Here is a 21,115-nt window from a genome sequence, read left to right as displayed (position 1 = left end):
AGGGAGGGCTCTGAGCTGGAGGAACCTGCCCGGGGGGAGCCCCTGCCCCACCCCAGCTCTCCCCCAGCCCGGCCAGCAGCCGCTCCGTGCCACTCCCAGTCTCCTGCTGGCATCCTAACAAGCTTCCCTTGTTTGGGATTTTGATGATTTTTTTCCCCTACCAGCGTTTCAGGCTCCTCAGAAGAGCACAGACCGGCTCTGTGCCTTCAGCCCTTCAAAGGAGTGCAGAGCAGCAGCGCTTCCGACCAAGACAAACAGCAGTGACGCCCCCAGGGCACCTGGCCGAGGAGGCCGAGGGCAGCAAACCACACACACCAACAGAGAAAGTTCAGAAAAAAACCCCAAGCCCCCAAAAATGTGCCAGAAGTTACCCACATCCACAAAAACCAGGAGGTTGGGGTCCTGCTCTGCTGCTTTCCAGTCACCACCAGTGGTGGCCATTGGCATCTCTGCCTCGTTGGTCCAGGGACATCCAGGGCAGCATCACCTGCAAGAGCCAAGTGGCAGCTGGCTCATTGTTTCCACGTCTCTCCTGCTCCAACAAAGCATAAAAATGTCCTCCAAAAAGCTCTTAGCCCTTTGTCCTCGCGTGGTTTTACAAAGATGTGACCAAAGGTGCCCCCAGGGCAGTGGCTGCAGAATTCTCCCACTCCAAGGCAGCAAAGCTCTCAGAGAACTGGGAGGTGATGGGAAGATGAGAAACCCCCTATGATCTTCCACAGGCAAAACCCACCCCACATTCAACAGTTCCTTCATCCCCCTGATGCAGAGCAGAGCCCGTGGCCAGGTGTCAGGAGCAGAAATACTCAAACTGGAGACAGAGTGGCACCAGCCTGATCCCCAACAGAGCGCCCAGCTCATCCCCTGCGTGAGCAGAGCTGGCACAGAGCTGCCAGGATCAAACCTGTGGGCCAGAGGGATCCAGAACCTCAGCAAAGGAAGCAGCAGGGATGCCCAGCTCCCTCAGCCCAGCTGCTTCTGCCTGACCAAGGTCCAGCAGCTCCTGACTCCAGGCAGACACAGGCACAGATAAGGGCTTCACCTCAAAATGTTTCCTTTGCAATTTCCCAGTGATCTTTCTTATCAACTAATTAAAAAATTTCCATAATTAGGCCAGGGAAAATCACGACTGAGGAACGTTCCCATTTCAAAGCAGCACAGATCTGTTTGGAATCGAGGGCTCCAGAGCCAGGATCCCCCAGAACCCTCCCCTGTGACCAGGACTCCTCCTGAGCCCACCCCTGCAGGGCCCCACAGCCCCAAGCCCACCCCCAGCCCCTCTCCCTGGCACCCTGCCAGGAATTCATCCTGGGGAAAAGGCTGTTTACATTGCAGGGGGAAAAGTGGTGGGTTTTATAAAAAAAACAGCCATAAAGGGCCCTCTGACAGCGAGGGATTCTCTGTGCCTTCAGCCCCTGTGAAGCCAGGAGTGCTTGGGGAGCACCCACGCTGCCCCACAGAGCAAAGTGCCCAGCCCTGTGCCCACAGCCTGCTGTGCCTGTGCCAGCCCTGCTGCCACGGCCAGCGTGCAGCCAGGCTGGGCACACGGGCATCCTGGTGCCTCTGAAACACCAACACCTGCACCAGGGGAGCTCCCACGGGAGCCAGGGCATCCCCTGCTCGCAGAGCAGCTCGTGGCTCCTAAATCTGCAGGTTCCCTTTGATGACTGGCAGGTAAATTGGTGTATTTCTAAGAGAAATGGAGCAGTTGTTACGGTGCAGCTGCAGCCTGGGTTTCCTTGAGAGCACAGACATAATTCCTGACAGGGGCTTTCTGACACAGAAATTATGGCGCTATTTTGGAGGCAATCTCAGAACATCATCCTAAGAAACAGCCTTTGTACATCACAATATCGTTGCTAAATTGACAAATAGAACCTCATGGGCTTCATTATTCTGCTCTGGGAGCACATTTTTGCATTTTTATCATCCCTAGAAATGATTAAAGAGCTGCAGAACTGAGGGCTCTGGCTTTGGAACACTCAAACTCCAGACCAGATTGAGCTGAGGAGAAGCAGTTGCAAGGGCTGCAGGGCTCAGAAAAGGAATTTTTGCCCTTTTAATGTGTAAGTCTGGCACGTTTTGGAGACTGTCCAGTGCTTCTACAGCAGGTTTGCTTTTAGCCCTGGAAATTCACCAGTGCAAAGCGATGTGACTGACACATCCAGTGCTGCATTGGGGACATCTGTGCAAAGCTCCTTGTTCAGTCAATAGCAAACCTGTGTTGTGCACTCGTGGAAATACCTCGATCTCCTCAGAAACATCAGATAAAAGCCAAACAAGAGGAAGATCCCCAGAAATACAACAAATAAGAGCCCAAAGACCGGGTTCCTTTATGAGCTGACGTCTGAGGATGCTGGGGCAATGCTCAGGGAGTATTTTTGGGTTGGAATTGCTGCAGATGGCCACAGCCAGGTGAGCTCCTGGTGGGCCAGAGCATCACTCCAGGCCCTGCACATTCCTGCCAGCCCGTGGGGATGAACAGCAGGTGGGTGCAGGCAGAATGAGCTGGGACAGCTCTGTCCCTGTCCCTGTCCATGTCCCCACTGGCACTTTGACAGGAGCCTTGTCCTGGGACAGCTGGGAATGCCAGGCAGAACAGGAGCCCCCATAAACAGGGCAGAGAACATCAGCCAGGCAGGTGGGGAGGGATGGCATGGCATGGCATGGCATGGCATGGCATGGCATGGCATGGGAGGGCTGCTCTGAGCCCACTGGCAGTGCACACTCCAGCAGGATGGTACCTGAGCAGCCAGACCCCAACCCTCCCCACCATGGCCAGGACATGCAGCCCTCCACAGTCCAGCACTGAGGCCAGTGAGCCACCAGCTCCCAAAAATATTTCTTACTTGTGGGACTGTTAAAGCAGCCTCCCAACTTCTCCATGCAGAGGCTGCTGCTCTGTCAGAGTTGAGCAGCACTCGGGCACTGAAAGCAGCTGCTCTGGGGCCCCAACCAAGCACGATGGGGGCCCAGGGAGCTCAGGGATGGGGGCTCAGGGATGGGGAGCTCAGGGATGGGAGCTCAGGGATGAGGGCTCAGGGATGGGGAGCTCAGGGATGGGGGCTCAGGGATGCCAGCTCAGGGATGGGGAGCTCAGGGATGAGAATTCAGGGATGCCAGCTCAGGGATGCTCATGTGCCAGGCTCACAGCGGGAAGTCACAGCCTGCCATGACGTCACAGCCCTGCTAAGGCAGAGCCTGGCTCTGTGCATTCACAGACAGCCACATCCAGGGTCACACCAGCCTCTTTCCCAACTCACGTGGCAGATTACAGAACAAGCACAAAATCCACAGCACAGGATATCATCACCCTGCCCTGAACTCTGCGTATGGCAGGGGTTTCTGGCCGGGCAGGGTCACCCTGGCAGCTACCAAGGGACCAACACAGCTCCTGCATCGATGCTCCCTTGGAAAACACCTGCAGTCACTCAAAAAGAAACCTCAGTGGTGGTGGATTTGGATGGTGGTGGCTGAAGAAACTCCCAGCCAGGCTGGCAGCCTGGACAGAGCCTCATTTATCCACAGGCTGTCACACACGCTGCCCACTGGTGCTGTTTTCAGGCACCGTGCCCCACATGCAGACACAGCAGCTCACAAACACCTCCACTCCCCACTCAGACATCCCAGGTAACCAGGGGGTGAAGCCAATGTGCTGAGCAGGACAGGGCCAGCTCCTGCCTCACATTTTCACCCAAAATTCGTCCCTGTGGGACAGAGGTGCTGCCATACCTCGTGGGACCCACAGACACATCAGCTCCAGCAGCAAGGTGCCAGTGCACGCTGGTGAATCAACCTGGGAGCCCCAAGAGTGCAGTGCCAGGCTCTAGACCCCCCACCCTTCGCACAGAACCATCTCCTCTGTTTAAGCAGCACTTTCAAGTTTTGCTCCGAAAACAAATGGCAGCCTCTCGTGCCAAGATGTTGTTTTCCCACACGCCCATCCAGCAGGACCGGCGCTCGCCGCCAAGGGCAGGCACGGGCACGTCCCTGTGCCGGGATCCGTGGGGTTTGCTCTGGGGCAGAGCAAGCCCCAGCCCTGCCCACCCCCATGCAAACTCCTTAAAAGCTCCCACCGTAACTCACTGCTGCTCCAAGTTAACAGCAAAGTCTGCTGGAAATGGCCAGGGGAGAGTGGTCAGTCTGCTTCTGCCTCCACATTCCTGCACCAGGGGACCCCGCTGCTCCCACCCGGAGACACAACCAACAGAAAGCTTTTGTACAGCTCTCGGAAGGTCCTTTCCCTAAGAGCCAGGAGGCAGCCAGAGCCTCGGCTCCATTCCCAACGCAGCTCTCCAAGGCCGGACGCACGCAGCTCCAGGGGTCGCGCAGGGCGCGCTGTGCACGGCGACCCGCACAGCCGGGCCCGGAGGGGCCCAAGGACCGACCCCCGCCCCCTGCCCCGCATACCCCGACACCTCCTGGGCAACACCGTCCACGCCAGGTGCTGCCGCAGAGCCCGATCCAGCACACAGCCCCGGGGGTCGCACGCCGTGCACCTCCGGGGTGCCGGGGTACCAGAGTTACCGGGCGTACCGGGGTACAGGGGGTACCGGGGTTACCTGGGTTACCGGGGGTACCGGCACCCAGCGGGTCCCGCTCGGCGTGGGAGCCTCAGCCCCGCGCCGGAGAGGGTGGTCTCGGTAAAGTTCCGCTCAAGAAGTTTCCCTCCTGGCCTGACCCCTCCGGTGTTCCGGGGCCGGGGTTCCGCCACCCCCGCCGCCCCTGCCCCGGGATGGAGCGCGGGGAGCGCTGCGTGCCCCGGGCGAACATCCGGCCCCGATCCCGAATCCCGGGGCCCTTCCAGCGCATCCCCCCCACCTCCCACAACTTTCCTAAGCCTGCAACTCCCCGTGCCCACAGCCCGGCCCCGCGGCCGCCGGTACCGGCAGCCCGGCCGCCCCCGGCCGCCCTACCTGCCCAGCCGCCCGGCTCCGCCGCCGTCTGCAGCATCCTCCCGCCGGCTTCTCGCTCCCGGCCGTGCGAGCGCGCTCGAGGAGGAGGAGGAGGAGGAGGAAGAGGAGGAGGAGGAGGAAGGGGGGGGCGATGAAGGCAGCGCGCGCGCCGCCGCGGTCCAACCCCCCCTCGGCGCCGCGCTCCCGCACGGAGTGGGAGGGGGAACGGCGGCGGCGCATCCCGGTGCTGCATCCCGCAGCTGCACCCGCTGCTGCATCCCGCAGCTGCACCCAGTGCTGCATCCCGCTGCTGCATCCCGCAGCTGCACCCGCAGCTGCACCCGCTGCTGCATCCCGGTGATGCATCCCGCAGCCTGCATCCCGCAGCTGCATCCCGGTGATGCAGCCCGCAGCGGCGCCAGAGGCTCGGGGGCATCCTCCCGTCGCGCAGCCCTCGGTCACGGCTGCCCCGGGCTGGGACGGTGGGGACGCAGGGGCTCCCCAGGCTCTTACCGGGCGGTTTGGGGGGCCGCTAAGGTGTGTGTCTAGGGGCGCAAAGGAGTGTGACACCGCGGGGCTGTGGGGAGGACACCTGAATTCAGGGTACTGGGATGCCTGTGCCACCAGCGCCCCGGAGAACGGCGGGGCAGGTCCCAGCCCCGCGCCCCGAGTGGCAGCAGACTCTCCAGGGAGGTGACATGGCCGGGGGCTGCAGTTCTTTGCCGGTGGCAGAGCCCCTGCTCCTGGCAGGCCCAGCAGGGAGGGACAGAAGCCCGGCCGTGCCCGGGCAGCCCGGCTGCTCCAGGAGGGTGCAGCGGAGCCAAGGGGCGGGATGGAGGGAGGGGACCCTCAGGGAGATGCTCTTCACTCCTCAGTGCTCAGCTGGAGCACGAGGTGCCTCCGCTGCTGTGCTTAGCCTTGTGCTAAGATCAACAACTTTAAGTGCAAAAGTCTGAGCTGGCCTGTCGCTGTCATCGTTGTTAATATTTTAGCAGCTCCCAGAACCTTTCAGCGGGGCCACACAGTGCTGACACAGGAGAGGAGATATAAAAGCCTCCTGCTGCCCGCCCCGAGGAATTCGCTGTCTAGACACGTTATATAATCACATTTTGCCCTCCTCCAGGACACTTTGCAGAGGTTCTCAAAGCGCTTCCCAAAACTGCTAATTGAGCTTCAGAGCCCAGCTGGGAGGGAGCTGCTCCGGCCAAGAGCCCTCTCCTCTGGAGCAGGTACCCAGGGGCTCCTGCCTCCCAGAGCAATTGCCTGCTCGCTGCTTTGCCTCCGCTCAAACACGGAATTGGTGCCAAGAGGCAGAGCTGGGACTGGCCCCGTGCTGCCCCTGGCAGAGGCTGGAGGCTGCACAAGTGGGAGCAGAGCATGTGCTGTTCCAAACCCCTCCAAGCCCACAGGTGCCCAGGCCTGCAGGAAGCTCCAGGGCCTCCAGGGAGGGGGAAGCCAGGAGCAGAGAGTCCCAGTCTGAGCTACTTCTGGCTCTGGAGACCCTGGAACACAGGCAGGTGGCCCAGCAGCAGCAGCAGATCCCTCCTGTCCACACCAGGAGTCCCTTTCCCTGCTGCTGTCAGAGTCAGGTCCCCAGGAGCAGCAGCGTGGCACCACTGAGCCTTGTCCTGGCTCATCATAAATCACTTGGGGTTTTCAGAGCCCTTTTGCCAAAGCTCAGTGCATTTGTTTGCTGTGCCATCTGATTTTCACAATGTAGGGGTTTTTTTTTTCCTCTCTATAAATAATTACAGGCGCTCTAATGGATCTGAAGCTTTACTGTACCTTGGCTGTCAGGAGCCAGATGATGATGGTATAGCCTTCTCCAAGGAGCTGAGGCAGGGCTGGGGCTTCTCCACACCTTTTTCATTTACTTTAAGCCTTTCAGCCTCATCCTGATGTGGGAATGTGCCCCCTGTTGATGGAGTAACTAAATAATCTTTTGTCTCATTTTTTATTTGAACTACAAATTAGAAATTCAAGATGTAAAATTTGAGAAGAAACTGCTTAATCCTGCCTCCAGCACAATGCAGGGAAGGGACTGTACTCCCCTTCCAGGCATGGGGATCAGGAAATGCAGAGATGAGACCTCTTAGCTGACCCACAGCTCCCAGAATTCCAGCACTGGGGAGTGTGGATGCATTTCTTCCCCTCCATGTGAATCTGGCTTCCCTCTTCCAAGGGCAGCCCTTCATCCCTGAGACATTGTTTGTGCCAAGACCACGGTCACCCTCAAACATTTTGGATTGCTGCAGATATCTCCAAAGCTGAAGACAAAACTGTAAGCAAAGAGAAGGTCGTCTCCAGCTGCAGCACCCTGAAGTGCCATGGGACAGAGCAGCAGAGGGCACAGCACATCCAGCCCCTCCATCACGCTGTAGCTGCTCACAAAATTTCTCCCCACCCCATTCTCAGTCCTGCACAGCAATTTTGTGCACTTGAAGAAGCAGAAATGAGCCCCTGAGGAAACAGGATTGGGTGCTGCCAGGATGGAGGGAACGGGCACTGCCAGGAAGGAACGGGCACTGCCAGGAAGGAACGGGCACTGTCAGGGCAATGCTTCCTCTTTCTTCATGTTTTGGAGCTCAGCAGCTCTGCTTTCAGCAAACAGGCAGTTTTAGAATCAGACCAATGTTCTCCATGCTTTGGCAGCTCTGCCATGCCCCCACGCAGGGAGGTGCTGGCACTGCCCAGGGACACTGCTGGCATCTCTCCAGTGAGACAGGTGATGGGCAGGGGTGACAAACTGTCCCAGACGTGATGCTGCTGAAACATTGCCAATCCCAAATGTGGAACCACAGGCGCCCAGGGAAGGGGGATCCCTCCTGCAGCACCCACTGGGGTCCCACAGCAGCGGCTGGCTGCAGTGCCCAGCTCTCAGAGCCATCCCCTGGCAGGGCCAGCACAGGTTTCTGGGTACAGCACGCCATGGGAGACAGGTGGGCAGAGGAAAGGCCGTGCTCAGGGGCCAAGCCAGCCAAGGAAGGTGGGTATGGGGTGATCAGGCCCAGCAGCACTTTCCAGGAAGGCTCTCTGGCTCCTGAGCCATGCCAAGCTGCTCCTGCAGCTGCCGTGGCCGTTCAGCAGCTGTTGAGCTGTAATTGCTCATTGAGTCATAATTTATTTTTTTTTTCCCAGTGAAAGCAGCACTGTCAGGGAATTAAAATCTTTTCAAAAGCCCATAAAGATTTCATAAACGTTTCAGAGCCAGATCAGGGGGGGGTTTAGCACCTTCACAGCCAGGATCCAGGGAAGGCAATGAGGAGAGCAGCAGTGGAACACTTGACAGCTGTAACTGGTTCAAGGAACAACAGCACTGGGCAGCAGCAGCCCACGGGGAGCTGAGTGAGGCTGCACTGGCCCTGCCTGCAGCCTGCACAGGGCAGGACCTGTCCCCAGCCCTTAGTCTGGGTGCAGGGGCCCAGCTGGGCTCCAGGTGGTTCAGTTCACCTTGACTGCCACGACGTGCTGCTGACATGGCTTGTGGGATGCTGGGATGTGACACCACAGCAGCTCCAGACTCCAGGAGAACAAAAAGGTGAAACAGGGAGAGTGCAGCTGCCCCAGCCCCAGCGTCTTGGCTCTCACCTGATTCTCATCAGCTCAATTAGCAGTGACCCAGCTCTGGCCAGAGGGGACATTCAACCCCACAGCAGTGTGGGTGAGGGCACTGACCCCACAAGCACCTGTGCTTGAATCCAGACGAGCCTGAGGTGCCTCAAAAGGAAAGGCTTGCCCTCTGGAGAAGCTGTTGTAAACACGGAATGAGGTTTTCCATGCTGCAGCCCTTCCCACATGAGCAGGTGTTGGCAGGTGACGGAGGAGCCGCGTTCCCAAAGCAGCCCCTGCACCCGCCTGGGCACCTGCTATTTTTAGTGTGAGCTGCCTTTGAAGGTCTCTGTGAGCTCTGTAAAATATCTGGGCCAGGCACATGCAGATTCCACAGCACCACTCTGCCACAACATGCTTCTCAAGGAAGGAATTGGGGATGCTGGAGGAACACAGCGGGGACCCACGTGCCTTGAGGGATTTCAGGGGGAGGAGATGAGTGCCCACAGCCTGACAGAGCTGGACACTGGTTTGCACTCCAGGATGTGCACAGCCACATCAGCAGGGCAATGTTAACCCTAACCCTAATACTAAACCTAACGCTCACCCTAATGCCAGCCCTAACCCTAAACCTAACTCTAAACCTAACCCTAACACATAATCTAACCCTAACCCTAAAGCTCACTCTAACCCTAACCCTAACCCTAAACCTAATCCTAACCCTAAACCTAACTCTAAATCTAATCCTAACACTAAATCTAATCCTAAACCTCATCCTAAACCATACCCTCACCCTAACCCTAACCCTAACCCTAAACCTAATCCTAACCCTAAACCTAACTCTAAATCTAACCGTGAACCTCACCCTAACCCTTACACTCACCATAACCCTAACCCTAACCCTAATGCTAAATCTAATGCTAACCCTAACCCTAATCCTCACCCTAACCCTAATCCTCACCCTAACACTAATCCTAACCCAAAACCTAACTCTAGCCCTAACCCTAACCCCAACCCTAACCCTAATCCTCATCCTAACACTAATCCTAACCCTAAACCTAACTCTAGCCCTAACCCTAACTCTAATCCTCACCCTAACCCTAACCCCACCCATGGGCACCACAGGCAGGGCACCCCCATTCTCTAAGGGGGGTGCAGAAACAAGAGCACAAACGGGTCACAGATGAGCTGAGCACCCATCTGGGCACCCATGACCCTAATCCTCACCCTAACCCCACCCATGGGCACCACAGGCAGGGCACCCCCATTCTCTGGGGTGCAGAAACAAGAGCACAAACGGGTCAGAGATGAGCTGAGCACCCATCTGGGCACCCCTGGGTGCAGGAACTCCCCCACAGCTGCAGGAGTGAAAGGGGCACCCCCAGCCCTGCTCCTGGAACCTGCTGTCCCAGCACCTCTCACCAGCAGCACTTGGAGAGGCACCTGAGCAATAATTCACTGCTGGGGAGAGGCTGCTGTTATTTTATGGCCGTTGTTATTTCCTTCCTATTGTAACTTTTAATTAAAATCTACAGAAGGCCGATAACTGCTCCCTCTGCATAATTGCAGGGAGTAAATTTTATTATATAGGAAAGTGGTTTTAATTTTTAATGGACTTATTTTTAAGGAAGAGCAACACTTTGGATAGATCTGTGAGCCCCAGTAAGATTATCAAAGGTGAGAAGAGGAACAAAGATGGGTTTATTACCTGTTCCTCATAAAACTGTTATTTTAGGGGAGTTTTGTGCTTCCTCCTAATGAGAGATGAATTGCACCAGCTTCATTTGCTGTAGGAGGAAAATTAAAATGAAACTGATAAGAGCCCAGCCTCTAGCTCCTGACTTACCTCCCAATTATAAATGAAAGCTCACAGGCATTCCAGAGATGGGGCTTGATGTCTACATTAATTATAAATAAATTATCTACACTTAATGTTTAAATGAAATTTCAGATAAAGCTTTATATTTAGAAGAGTGTTGCATCAGTGCATAAATATTTATGCAAGGAGTCTGGGTGAACTGCGGCTGCCTCAGCGTGACGTGGCAGCAGAGCTGGAGCAGGGAGCCTTGCCTGGGCCTTGGGAAGTGGCACTGAGCCCACCAGGAGGGGAGCAGGACAATCCTAAACCTGACCCTCCACTGGGGTTTGGAGAGGGGAGGCGATGGGGCACTCTGGGCACGTGCCAGTTGTCAGAGCAGCAGGGAGGTGACAATGACAATCCTCCATGCTCTCATCTTCCTCCACCCTCCAGACCGTGTGGCAATGTCCCACAGGACCCGAGGCACGTGGTGCCAGGGCTGGGGTGAGCCTTTAATGCAGCCAGAGTGGAGGAGGAGAAATCTGAGGGGCGCAGCTGAAAGCCGTGTGGAAAAACAGTAAGGGAGGACAAACAAAATTGGTGGAAATTGTTCATCCCCAGTCACTTGTGAAGGAGTCCAGATGAGGCCCAGGCAGGATCCTGCATCCTGAGGTGGGATATCAACCCCGGGCACACAGAGAGCTGCCTGTGCCCACACTCCTGCCCAGCCCTGGGATGTGCTTCAGGCCATGAAAATCTGGGATGCAGCAGCTTTCCAGGGCCATGAATGCATTTGTCTGTTTTTTTTCTGATGCCTGAGACAGAGCACCCCTGTCAGGAAGAACATCCCTGTCAGGGAGAACCTCCTGGCCAGGGCAGAGCATCCCAGCCAAGGAGAACACCCCAAGGGAGATGTTCCATTTGCCAAGGAGAATATCCCAGCCAGGAAGAACATCCCAGCCAGGAGCACATCCTTGCCAGGTGCACTCATGACCCACCAGCGAGGGCTGAGCAGGCAGAGCCGGGCGCAGTTGGCCCAGGAATTTTAGCAGGGTCACCTTTGGTATCGCAGCACTGCACAGTCCTTGCTCTGCAATGGGAGCAGTATCTCATTTCTTCCTCAATTAGCTCCTGATTATCAGTGTCCCAGGGCCCCTTTCCAGTCTCTGTTTAATGCACCATTAATAATTCATTTCTCAGATAGCAGGAACGCAGCGCGAGGTTGGGGCTTTGTGACTAATAAGTACCAGAGCAACTCTCATCTCCAAGGGACAAATGAAGGCAACAAAAATAAAGTGGAAGAATCAAAGATAATATGTTTTGTGGCCTTTAATCAAATGCTGCACAACGGGTTTGATTACTCAGGTGAAGAACACACAACCACGCTGGGCCTCGCCAGCATCGTCCCCATCCCACTGCCTTCCCTGGCACAGAGGGAAATTGGGGCACCTCGAGTTCAAACTAGGGCTGCCCTCCTGCCAGGGTTAGAGGTTTAGGTACAAACTAGAGCTTTCCTCAAGCTGGAAAATCCCAGGAGCAGATTTCCCGCTGCCCAGCAGAGCCGGCGCGGTCGCTGAGGAGCTGCACGCACGCTGGCAGCTGCACATTAAGTGTGACGGGTTTCTGACAGATCCAATTATAAAGCCAAGCCTCAGCAGAATTGCAGCCCTAAGATTTAGTGCATGAAATTCTGTTTGGGAGTTTTCAGATATTGCAGCTTGTGCCAGGGGGTCCCTGCAGGCCCCAGACTGTGCCAGCACCTGCCAGCTGTGCCTGGGTTTTACCCCACTGTGCTGCGTCCCCTCCCTGCCACATCCTGCCAATTCCCAGCCCAAATAGTCACCTAAAAATGGCAAGAAGGAGAGTGGCCACCCCAAGCAGCGCTGAGGAAGGGGGGAGTGCAGCCCCCCTGCTTTTCTGCCCCACAGGGACGTGCCCTGGCCCAGGGACTGTCCCTGCCCCTGCAGGGCTCACACACGGGCTATGGGCTGTAAATCACTTGACTCCAGGAGCTGAGGATCTGCCCAGGCCTTTCCACACAGCCCTAGCATGGTATTTTTAGCCCTTTCCTAGAAAAACAAGGTGGGCATGTGTGATGGTCTTGTTCTCAGCTGACCAGGGACTTGGCTGCCCTGGGAATGTTCCTCAGAGGAAAGCAGCCAAGAAACCTCCAGGGACCAAAAGATCTGGGCCAGTGAGGACACAGGGATGTGAGTCCAGCTGCTCCCACAGCGCTTTGGTCCGAAGAGAAGTCAAGTCTCTTTGCCAGGCATGGGGCTGTTGTGCTCCAGCCAGCGCTGCACGAGCTTGTTCCATCAAAACCCTGGGATCAGGGGGTTTGTTTACTTTTTCTAAGTGGCTGAAGCACAGGGTTGTGCCCCAGTGCTAACAGGGAGCCCTGGGATCACAGGAGGGCACGAAGCTTGGGGTGAAAGCTGGCAGCCTGCAGCACTGCTGCCATCAGATCAGAGCAGCATCACCATTCCCTGGCTCGGGAACCCAGGAGCTGTTGGGAAACAGATTTGCCTTTACATCTGCGAGGCTGCTCCATCCTCTGCCATCCACAGCTGAGCCCAGCTGGCAGGAGCAGCCACAAGGACAGTGCCAGGGGGCTCGGTGACTGTGGGGGGCTGGAGTCTCCCCAGTCCTGGCTTTTGTACCCTCCTGGGGACACCCAGTGAAGGGCTGCAACCTTTCCCAAGCAGGGATGGCTCCTTTGCACTGGAACCTCCTGGCTGGGCTGGTGGGATCCACACCAGGCACAGTGGGTACCTGAGTGCCAAGCAGCAGGGGCACCTCCCTGATTCCCCTGGGATGGGCAACCCCTGGTTTTGCCACCCCCAGCCCGGTGCCCTGGGGACGTGCCCCGCTGTGCCACTGCCTCGGCTGGCATCGCACAGCACACGCCAGGGAGTTGTTTGAACCTAAGCAGAATAAACCTACACTGATTATGTTTCCTGCCTCCCGGTCGGGGCGCGAGGGAAATTGTTTGATGCTAATCCCCTTGTTTAATCCAGCAGCATCCTGACATGCGAACAGGCAGGATTAACTCCGCCGGGACTCGGGGGACGCGCGGGGCTGCAGGGGACGGGGACGCCCCCGCACGCTTCGCAGGCTCCCATGCAGAAACAACACGGGGAGAGGGCTTCTGCTTTTTGGGATCGAATTCCTCCACCACAAGGACTTTTCTGCAGGAATTTCCTCTAGTACAGAGAGGGGAACTCCAGCTGTCCCAGCAAAGCCATCTCCGGGTCTGATGTGCTCCCAGGCTCTGGAAGAGATATTGTGCAAGAGACAGACTTTCGGATGTGCCTGGGAAGCAAAATTCAGTCGCCATCCCCCTCACCCAGGATGCCCCCGGACTCCTGCTGCTCATCCTGCTGCTGCGTGAGCCAGGAACACGAAGCAGGACGGAGCCACCCGCAGGGCAGGACCCCCAGCCCCAGGCATCTCTTTGATAAAGGTGCCTGCTGGGTGCTGCTTCGGCTGCTCTGCACCCTCCTTGCCGCAGACCTGCCCCGGATTTCAAATTTCCATTTGCCTGACTTTATCTTTCAGGCCCAGCTCTCATTATTCCTCTCTGTGCCAAGTTAAAGAGCCCTTTAATAGCCAGCAGTTTTCTCCCCAGGACGACACTCGCAGGCTGTAATCAAGTCACATCTCAGGCTCCTTCCCGAGAACTCGGGCAGGCTGAGCTGAACAGTCCCACCAAACTCCACCCTGGGGAAAGGGCTGACCTGAGGCGCTGCCAGGTGGAGGAGCCAGAGGTTTTCCAGCTGGTGCCTTGAGAGGGGAATCAGAGCTTTCTGACGCACTGATGACAAATGAAATGAGCTGTGAAAAATAAATTGCTGCGTTGCCCTGACTCTGTGAGCACACCCGGGGGGTGCTGGGGCAGGAGGGCACAGGCACTCCTGGGGCTGTGCCCATCCTGGCAGCCCGTGGGCAAACAATCCCAATCTCCCAAGCTCCTTCAGGGTGCTTCTGCCAGCAGAACTTGCTGCAGCAGCTGTTTGCTGCGGGGCTAATGGTGCCCATCTCTGCTTACAGGCAGCGAGTCGTGATGGCTGCAACATAAGTGGAGCTGAGATAAGCAAAGGTGCTTCCAGGCACAGACTTTTTTTCCAGCCTGGGGATTTGGCCACGGGCTCTGAAGGATGCCAGTCCTGAAGGATGCTGGCTCAGGAGGATGCCAGCCCTGAAGGACACCGAGCAAGGTCACAGCTCCCATCGCTGCAGCTTGGCTGCTCCCTGCTGCCAGGCCCAAGGTGACCGAGCCCCTGGGAAGGGGAAATCAGATGCAGCTGATGTTAAAGCAGGGATGCAGAGGGGAAAATAAGCAAAGGATGGATACAAACCCACTTGCAAAACCCACAGAGACTCACTGTGCTGTCCTGGCCCTGTATCCCATAATGTCAGCTTGCACCCCCTCAAAAAGGGGCAAGTTTTACAGAAATTCTGGTTTGGGCTATCCCAAAAGGACAGACAGATCTGCCAGGGTTGGTGAGAGGTTGTACCACCCAGTGCTGTGGGCACCCACTGGGCTAACTCACAACCTGAATTCTCCAAGCACAAATCAGGGCAATTTGAGCTGAGCAAATCGCTCTGGAGTCCCTGCGGGAGGGATCCTGCCTAGGGAGCGGGAGGAGAGGCCATCCCAGCCCGCAAGGAGCTACAAATAACTCAAACGGCCTCATTACCCAGTTTCTGATGCACAGGAGTTTGGTTTCCCCGGGGCCATGTCCACCTGAGAGCGGGCTCTGTGTGCCTGACACTGTGGGAGCCTCTGGTCCCCTGCACATGTCCTTGTCCTTCTGCAGCATCCCCGGGACCTGCCGAGCATCCGCACTGCTCGCTAGCACGGGGCGTCCCCGGGCCAGCAGCAACTCGTGTGCCAGGATCCCGCGGGGAAGGGACACGCGTGGAGCCGCAGGTGTGAGCGCTGCAGCCCCCTGGGTTCGCCGGAGCATCCCCCGGCCCCCGCCGGATCATGCCCCAATTCCCCGGACATCCCCCGGTCCCCCCGGATCACCTCCCGGTTCCCAGAACATCCCCCGCTTCCACGGGCATCCCCTGGTACTCGCCGGATCATCTCCCCGTTCCCTGGGCATCCTCTAGTTCTCCGGGCATCCCCTGGTTCCCCGGGCATCCTCCGGTCCCCCCGAATCGCGGGCATCTCCCGGTTCCCCGAACATCCCCCGGCTCCCCGGGCATCCCCCGGTCCCCCCGGATCGTTTCCCGGTTCCCCGAACATCCCCCGGCTCCTCGGGCACCGCCGGTCCCCCGGATCATTTCCCGGTTCCCCGGGCATCCCCCGGCTCCCCGGGCATCCCCCGGATCGTTTCCCGGCTCCCCGGGCATCCCCCGGTCCCCCCGGATCGTTTCCCGGTTCCCCGGGCATCCCCCAGCCCGGCCCCGGGCTCCCTCTAGCGGCCGGCGGCGGGGCAGCACGGGCGGCCCGGGGCTGGGCACCCGGTACGGAATGCCCCGGTACGGAATGCCCCGGTACCGAATCTCTCGGTACCGAATCCCCCGGTACCCAGTCCCCCGGTACCCAATCTCTCGGTACCGAATCCTCCGGTACCCAATCCCCCGGTACTCGAGCCCGTGGTACCGAATCCCCCGGTACCCAATCTCCCGGTACCCAATCCCCGGTACTCGAGCCCGTGGTACCGAATCCCCCGTCCCACAACCGGCCCGGTCCTGTGCCCGAGCCCGGTCCCGGCTCCTGCCGCAAGCCCCGCGGCTCCTCCGCAGCTCGGATGCAAAACTTCCTAGGGAGCTCCCAGGTGAGACGGAGGGGACGCCCGGAGCCCCCCAGGGACCCCTGGGCTGCCCCAGAGGGGTTTCGGCTCGTCCTGCGCCTCGGGAAGGTTCGGTCTTGGGTGCGTGGGTGAGACGGGTCGCTCAGGCACTGTCTGTGGCTGGGGTAGGGCCGGGACAGCCTCACAGGCTTCACTGTCCCCTGGGGACCCCTGTTCTGCTGGCACAGGGCACAGTGGGTTCTGGCTCTGGGGCACTGTCCCCCCTCGAAGCCTCCTGTACCCAACCAGCTCTTGCCACGAGTGATGCAGCCACCCTGCCCGTTCAGTCTAGCGTGTGTGTTTTAATGGAGACACTTCAAGTTCATAAATCAGAGTGGAGAAGCACTGGGCTGTGTCCTGGACCCACAGAAAGGGATGGTTCTCCTTGCAGGGTTGTGGGGGAGAAGGCAGCAGCATGGGGAGCAAGGAAGGGTTTGGGTGGTTTTCAATCCCAGCATCTCATCCTTCCTACATGGGTGCAGCAAAGCTCCTTCAGCAGCCATGGGCTCCAGCTTGGGATGGGCTGCTGGGGCTCAGACCAGTGAGGAAGAGAGGAGTGAGCCATGGCTTTCTGTCCAAGGGTCGAGGAAGCCTCCCCTTTTCATGCAGCACCCTGAAAATACCCTGTGAATACTCTGCTGAACACAGCCTGTGCTAGAAGGACAGGCTGTAGGTGGCAGAGCAGTACTCCAGGTAGTCAAACGCCTTGATGGGGAATGTCACAGCACCCCACTTCTTGTACCTCCTCTTCTCTGCTGGTGTCTCCACCACAAAGTTTTTGATGCAGAGGATAGGCAGCTTCACCTGCCGGTACAGCATCTCCATCCCCCAGTCCTGTGTGACAGGGAGGGGACAGTTACCCGAGGCACACACAGCGTCCCCAGGCTGCAGGGCCACAGGCAGGGGACAGTTCAGAGTGAGAAAGGGATGATTTGAGACCCAAGGCATATCCCAAGGCATGTCCCTCCTTTGGAGACAGCCTGTGCCCGTGTCCCGCAGCACACACATGACACAGGCGTGTGCAGCTGTGAGCTGGGGCACAAGGCACAGCCCTTCCTGCCCCTCCAGCTCTGACTGGGCTGCAGACACAGGGGAATTGTGGTGCTCACCTGGCTGCAGTCTTTGCAGGAAATGCGGCAGCCGGGCTCCCAGTCCTTGAAAGTCCTCGGGAACTGTATTTTCCCAGAGGAAACTCTGTAATATGACCTGGAAGGAAGGGGCCACCGGACAGTAAGGATGATGGTGCAGGGGACACAAACAGGTGCTCCCACAGTCAAACAAAGCTCCTGCAATCCCCCTGTACCGAGGTCCCTGACAAAGAGCTGGCAGCAGGCTGGTGCTACCCTTACCCATCTGCCTGCCCATGAGCCTCCTACCCGAATTTGGGGTTGATGTTGACGTGGTGCATGCCCTCCACCGTGCGGATGTCGCTGCCCTGGCACACGGCCCTGTTGCAGTTGATGCAGTACAGGCGAACGGCGGCCGGGTCGTGCAGCTGCCGCCGCTCGCTGATCCTGGCCTCCTTCATCAGCCAGCTGGCCACGGCCACCCGCTGCAGCTCCTGGATCTGGGGGGTGTGGTGGTGCATTTTAGTTAAATGGCAGGCTCCAAAATGTATGGTTTATTCCAAGCCTGTGGTCCTGCCCTGAAGTCTCATGTATCTGTAACCACATTGGCCCAAATCTTATTCTGCTCCCACTTTGAATCTCCCTCTTAAGCTGTGCAAGGCAGACCAGTCGCCCTCTTGGCCCTTCTCTCCCCCTCCCTCCCCCTTCCCCTTTCTCCCTCAGTAACCATGCTGCTCCCACGGGTGGGACCCCCAATAAACCCTCATCTAATCAGCACCCTCAGAAGCCGTGTGGAGTCTCCTTGCCTGCCTGCTGCTACCAGCGAACAAACAGCTTGGGGAGCCCCGCCAAATGAACCCCAACAGGGGGGGACAGGGGTCAGCACAGGACAGATGGCAGACACAGCAAGATCCATGGCTACCGAGGGATGCATCAAGCACAGAGAGGGACAGGCAGGGCAGGACGGGGACACGCTGGTCCAGACCCCTCACACGACCCCATCCCAGGATCTGGTGTTTCCCTGAGACACAGCAGGCAACAAGAGCTGCCTGGCCCTGCCAGTGCCCCCAGCAGCACCCAGTACCCACCTTTTGGAAGTACTCCTGCTCAGGCATGGCTTGCACGGCCTGAATTGCGCTCTTCATGAGCTCCACCAGGTCCTCATTGAGCAGCTCTCGGGTCACCTCCCTGGTGTTGGCTTTGGCAAGGACAGAGTAGACACTGTTCTCAGCACGGGCACGGCCCCGGGCCTGCAGGGCAAGGTCAACAGTTGCAGTCAACAGAAGAGGGACACAGCCAACTCTTCTGTGCTACCCTGTGAGGACAGAGCCACCTCCACCCTCCCCTGCGCCTTGCCATGGAGATGTTCTGCCAGGGGCTGGGCTCATCCCCAAGGAGCTGCCTGCAGGGAATGCAAGAGCCCCCATGTCCCACCCCCGTGACTTTGGGGGATCCTGGCAGGGCCAGAGGGAGCCTGGGCAGCACCTGCATCATGGCAATCTCGTTGGTCATCAGCCCATAGCGGACCACGATGTTGCACTCGGGGATGTCCAGGCCCTCCTCGGCCACACTGGTGGAGAAGAGCAGGTTGAGGGATCCCTGGCGGAACTGCTTGATCACATCCTGCTGCTCATTCTGGGTAGACAGGGGGGTGATGTTTCAGCAGCTGTGTAGGGCTCTGAGACCCCCAAAATGTGCAAAGTGGGGCGGGTGCAGTTCCTGCCCACCCTGCACTCACCTGTGTCATGTGCCTGGTCTGGTTGCTGTAGCCGGTGCCGGTGAGGACGGCAGCCCTGATGTGCTGCCCACGGAGCGTGGCCGTGGTCTGCAGCCAGCTGAGCAGGCTGTGGGCACTCTGCCTTGTCTTGGTGAAGACGATGCCACGAGAAGTGCCCAGGGGCTGAAAGTGCTCACGCAGGATCCCCTCCAGCTTGGCCAGCCTGGGGTTCTCATAGCGGTGATCCCCAGCAAGTGCCTGCAGGCTCGCCCTGTTCTCTGCACAGGTGAGCGGGGTGTCAGGGACACTCCCTGCACCCCAAATGCAGCCAGCATCACCCCCCTCTAGGCCCCTCTGTTACCCTCAAACGTGGCAGTGAGGAACTGTTCAGTGGGGTCCTTCATATCCCTCTCGGTGCTGTAGAACTGCTCGAGGCACTGGAAGGCGTCGACCATCCTCACGGTGTCGTTGATCAGCAAGGCGTCGTTGTACTTGCGCAGGTGCAGGGCGCACACCCGCGTCTTGCGACAAAACATCTCTGTAGCTGGCAGGGCAGGGGACACGGCAGTCACAGCCTGGCCCCGCGGCTCAGCCGTGCCACACCCAGCCTGCCACACCCTCACCTGTCTTCTCCAGCTCCACAATGCGCTGCTCGTAAATCTGCGTGCCGAAGTCCTGCGGGAAATCCGCCTTCTCCATGAACTGCTGGATCTGCACCATCACCTTCTTCAGCTGCTCACCAAAGGGGTCCTGGGAGCAGAGAGGGGCTCAGGACCCAGGAATTGTGGCTGCTTGCATGGTGGGACGCAGATAGTTGCAGGATCTCCCAGCACCAAAGCTCTGGGTCAACCGATTTTTCACACTGGCCTGAGCAAAGCAGATGAAGGCCCCTCACCAGCAGGGCTTGGGGGTCTCATCTTCCACCCAGCGAGCACCCCATGGCTCTGAGCAGCCATCCCTCACCTGCACTCTCTCCTGGCACAGGTCATACTGCTTCTTGGGTTGGGGGACGTGGCTCTGCAGGTGCTGCAACTCATCCTGCACTGATGTGATCTTCTCAGTGTCCAGGCTGGCACAGATCTGAGAGGAAAAGACCCTGCTTCTACCCTGAGCCCAGCTGCCAGGACAATGCAGTTTGGGGATGACTCCTCCAAGCTGCCCAGTACCCACACATCTGGGCATCAACCCCCATCCCGAGGAACACCCTGCTGAACCCCAGGGGAAGCTGTGCTGAAACAGGACAGGGGGCACAGGACGCACCTGCAGGATGTGTTCCACAGCTCCCTCAAAGGATGTTGCCCCTCCAGTGCCAGGGGATGCCGTCAGCCCCAGGACCTGTGGCAGGTCCTGCTCCCCACTGAGCTTGCGCTGGAGGTATCTCAGCATGATCTTGTTGTAGACGGCGTCCTTGTGCGTGTGGTGGCACTCGTCTATCACCAGCAGTGAGAAATCTGCTCCAGGCCAGGGAGGGGAGCGGGGTGAGATGGTTGCTCGGCTGGGGGCTCAGCCACAGCAGTAGATGCAGCCTGGTGCCCACCTGTCAGCTCCACGTGCAAGTCCTCCTCCGTGCTGACCAGGGCGTTCTGCAGAATCTGCGCTGTGCAGATGACAACGTCGCTCTTCTTCACCAGGTCGGCAAAGAAGGTTTTGTGGCTGGTGTCCCCACTGATGGACGTCACCCTGAAGGTGTCCTGCAGCGCGTGGAACTCCTTCTCGGTGTGCTGATCCACCAGGTGCACCTGCGCCCACAGGACCACACTCAGCACCGGCCAGCACCACCAGCGGTGTCCCCGCGGTCCCGGGGCAGGGCAGCACCTTGTTGACAAGCACGGCCACCTTGGCGCCCCGCCGGCTCTCCAGGTGTCGCCGGCAGACGTGGACGGCCACGCGGGTCTTGCCGGCGCCCGTGGGCAGCCACACGATGCTGTTGCGGCCGCGCAGGGCCGGGGCCGCCGCCTCCCGCTGGTACCCCCGGAGCTCCATTCCCCGCCGCTCCGCGTCCCGGAGCCGCCGCAGCCGGGAAACGAAACTGGAGGCGGCGCCGAGAGCGGCGGGCGGGGCACGGGGGAGGCCCGGCAAGGGGGGGCCACGCCGGCCGCGCTGGGGCAAACCGAGCCGAGCCGAGCCGAGCCGAACCGAGCCGCCCGCCGGGATCCCCCGGGAGCCCCGGCTCCGAACTGGAACCGAAACCAAAACTGAGTGGAGCTCCCATAGAACCTCCCCGCACCCAGATCGCCCCTGCGCCTCCGCCTGTCAACACCCTACACCCCAAACAAGCTCTGCAC

The 21,115-nt window shown here is 58.6% G+C and overlaps 1 protein-coding gene across 2 annotated transcripts; it reads right to left on the bottom strand.

Annotated features, from left to right (window-relative positions):
• Window positions 1-11,576: 11,576 nt before the first annotated feature.
• On the bottom strand, window positions 11,577-20,984 carry DHX58 (DExH-box helicase 58). Of its 2 annotated transcripts, XM_041462984.1 has the most exons (16): window positions 20,646-20,984; window positions 20,368-20,569; window positions 20,091-20,281; window positions 19,794-19,910; window positions 19,454-19,580; window positions 19,192-19,374; window positions 18,852-19,108; window positions 18,599-18,748; window positions 18,202-18,363; window positions 17,423-17,613; window positions 17,156-17,252; window positions 15,916-16,880; window positions 14,943-15,074; window positions 14,291-14,522; window positions 13,980-14,076; window positions 11,577-13,513 (listed from the first exon to the last, which is right to left on the bottom strand). In XM_041462984.1, the coding sequence occupies exons 1-12, from the start codon at window positions 20,811-20,813 to the stop codon at window positions 16,701-16,703; spliced, it is 2,025 nt and encodes a 674-aa protein (XP_041318918.1). In that variant the 5' UTR covers window positions 20,814-20,984; the 3' UTR covers window positions 11,577-13,513; window positions 13,980-14,076; window positions 14,291-14,522; window positions 14,943-15,074; window positions 15,916-16,700. The 2 variants fall into 2 exon arrangements, with proteins under 2 accessions (XP_041318918.1, XP_041318919.1); XM_041462985.1 differs by lacking the exon at window positions 14,291-14,522 and having other exon boundaries at window positions 13,980-14,056.
• Between the last annotated feature and the right edge of the window lie 131 nt (window positions 20,985-21,115).

Source organism: Pyrgilauda ruficollis, unplaced genomic scaffold, assembly GCF_017590135.1.
Source record: "Pyrgilauda ruficollis isolate IOZ18807 unplaced genomic scaffold, ASM1759013v1 scaffold161, whole genome shotgun sequence".
Classification (NCBI taxonomy): domain Eukaryota; kingdom Metazoa; phylum Chordata; class Aves; order Passeriformes; family Passeridae; genus Pyrgilauda; species Pyrgilauda ruficollis.
Note: the sequence above shows the minus strand (reverse complement) of the source record. Positions and strands in the feature narration are given on the sequence as shown.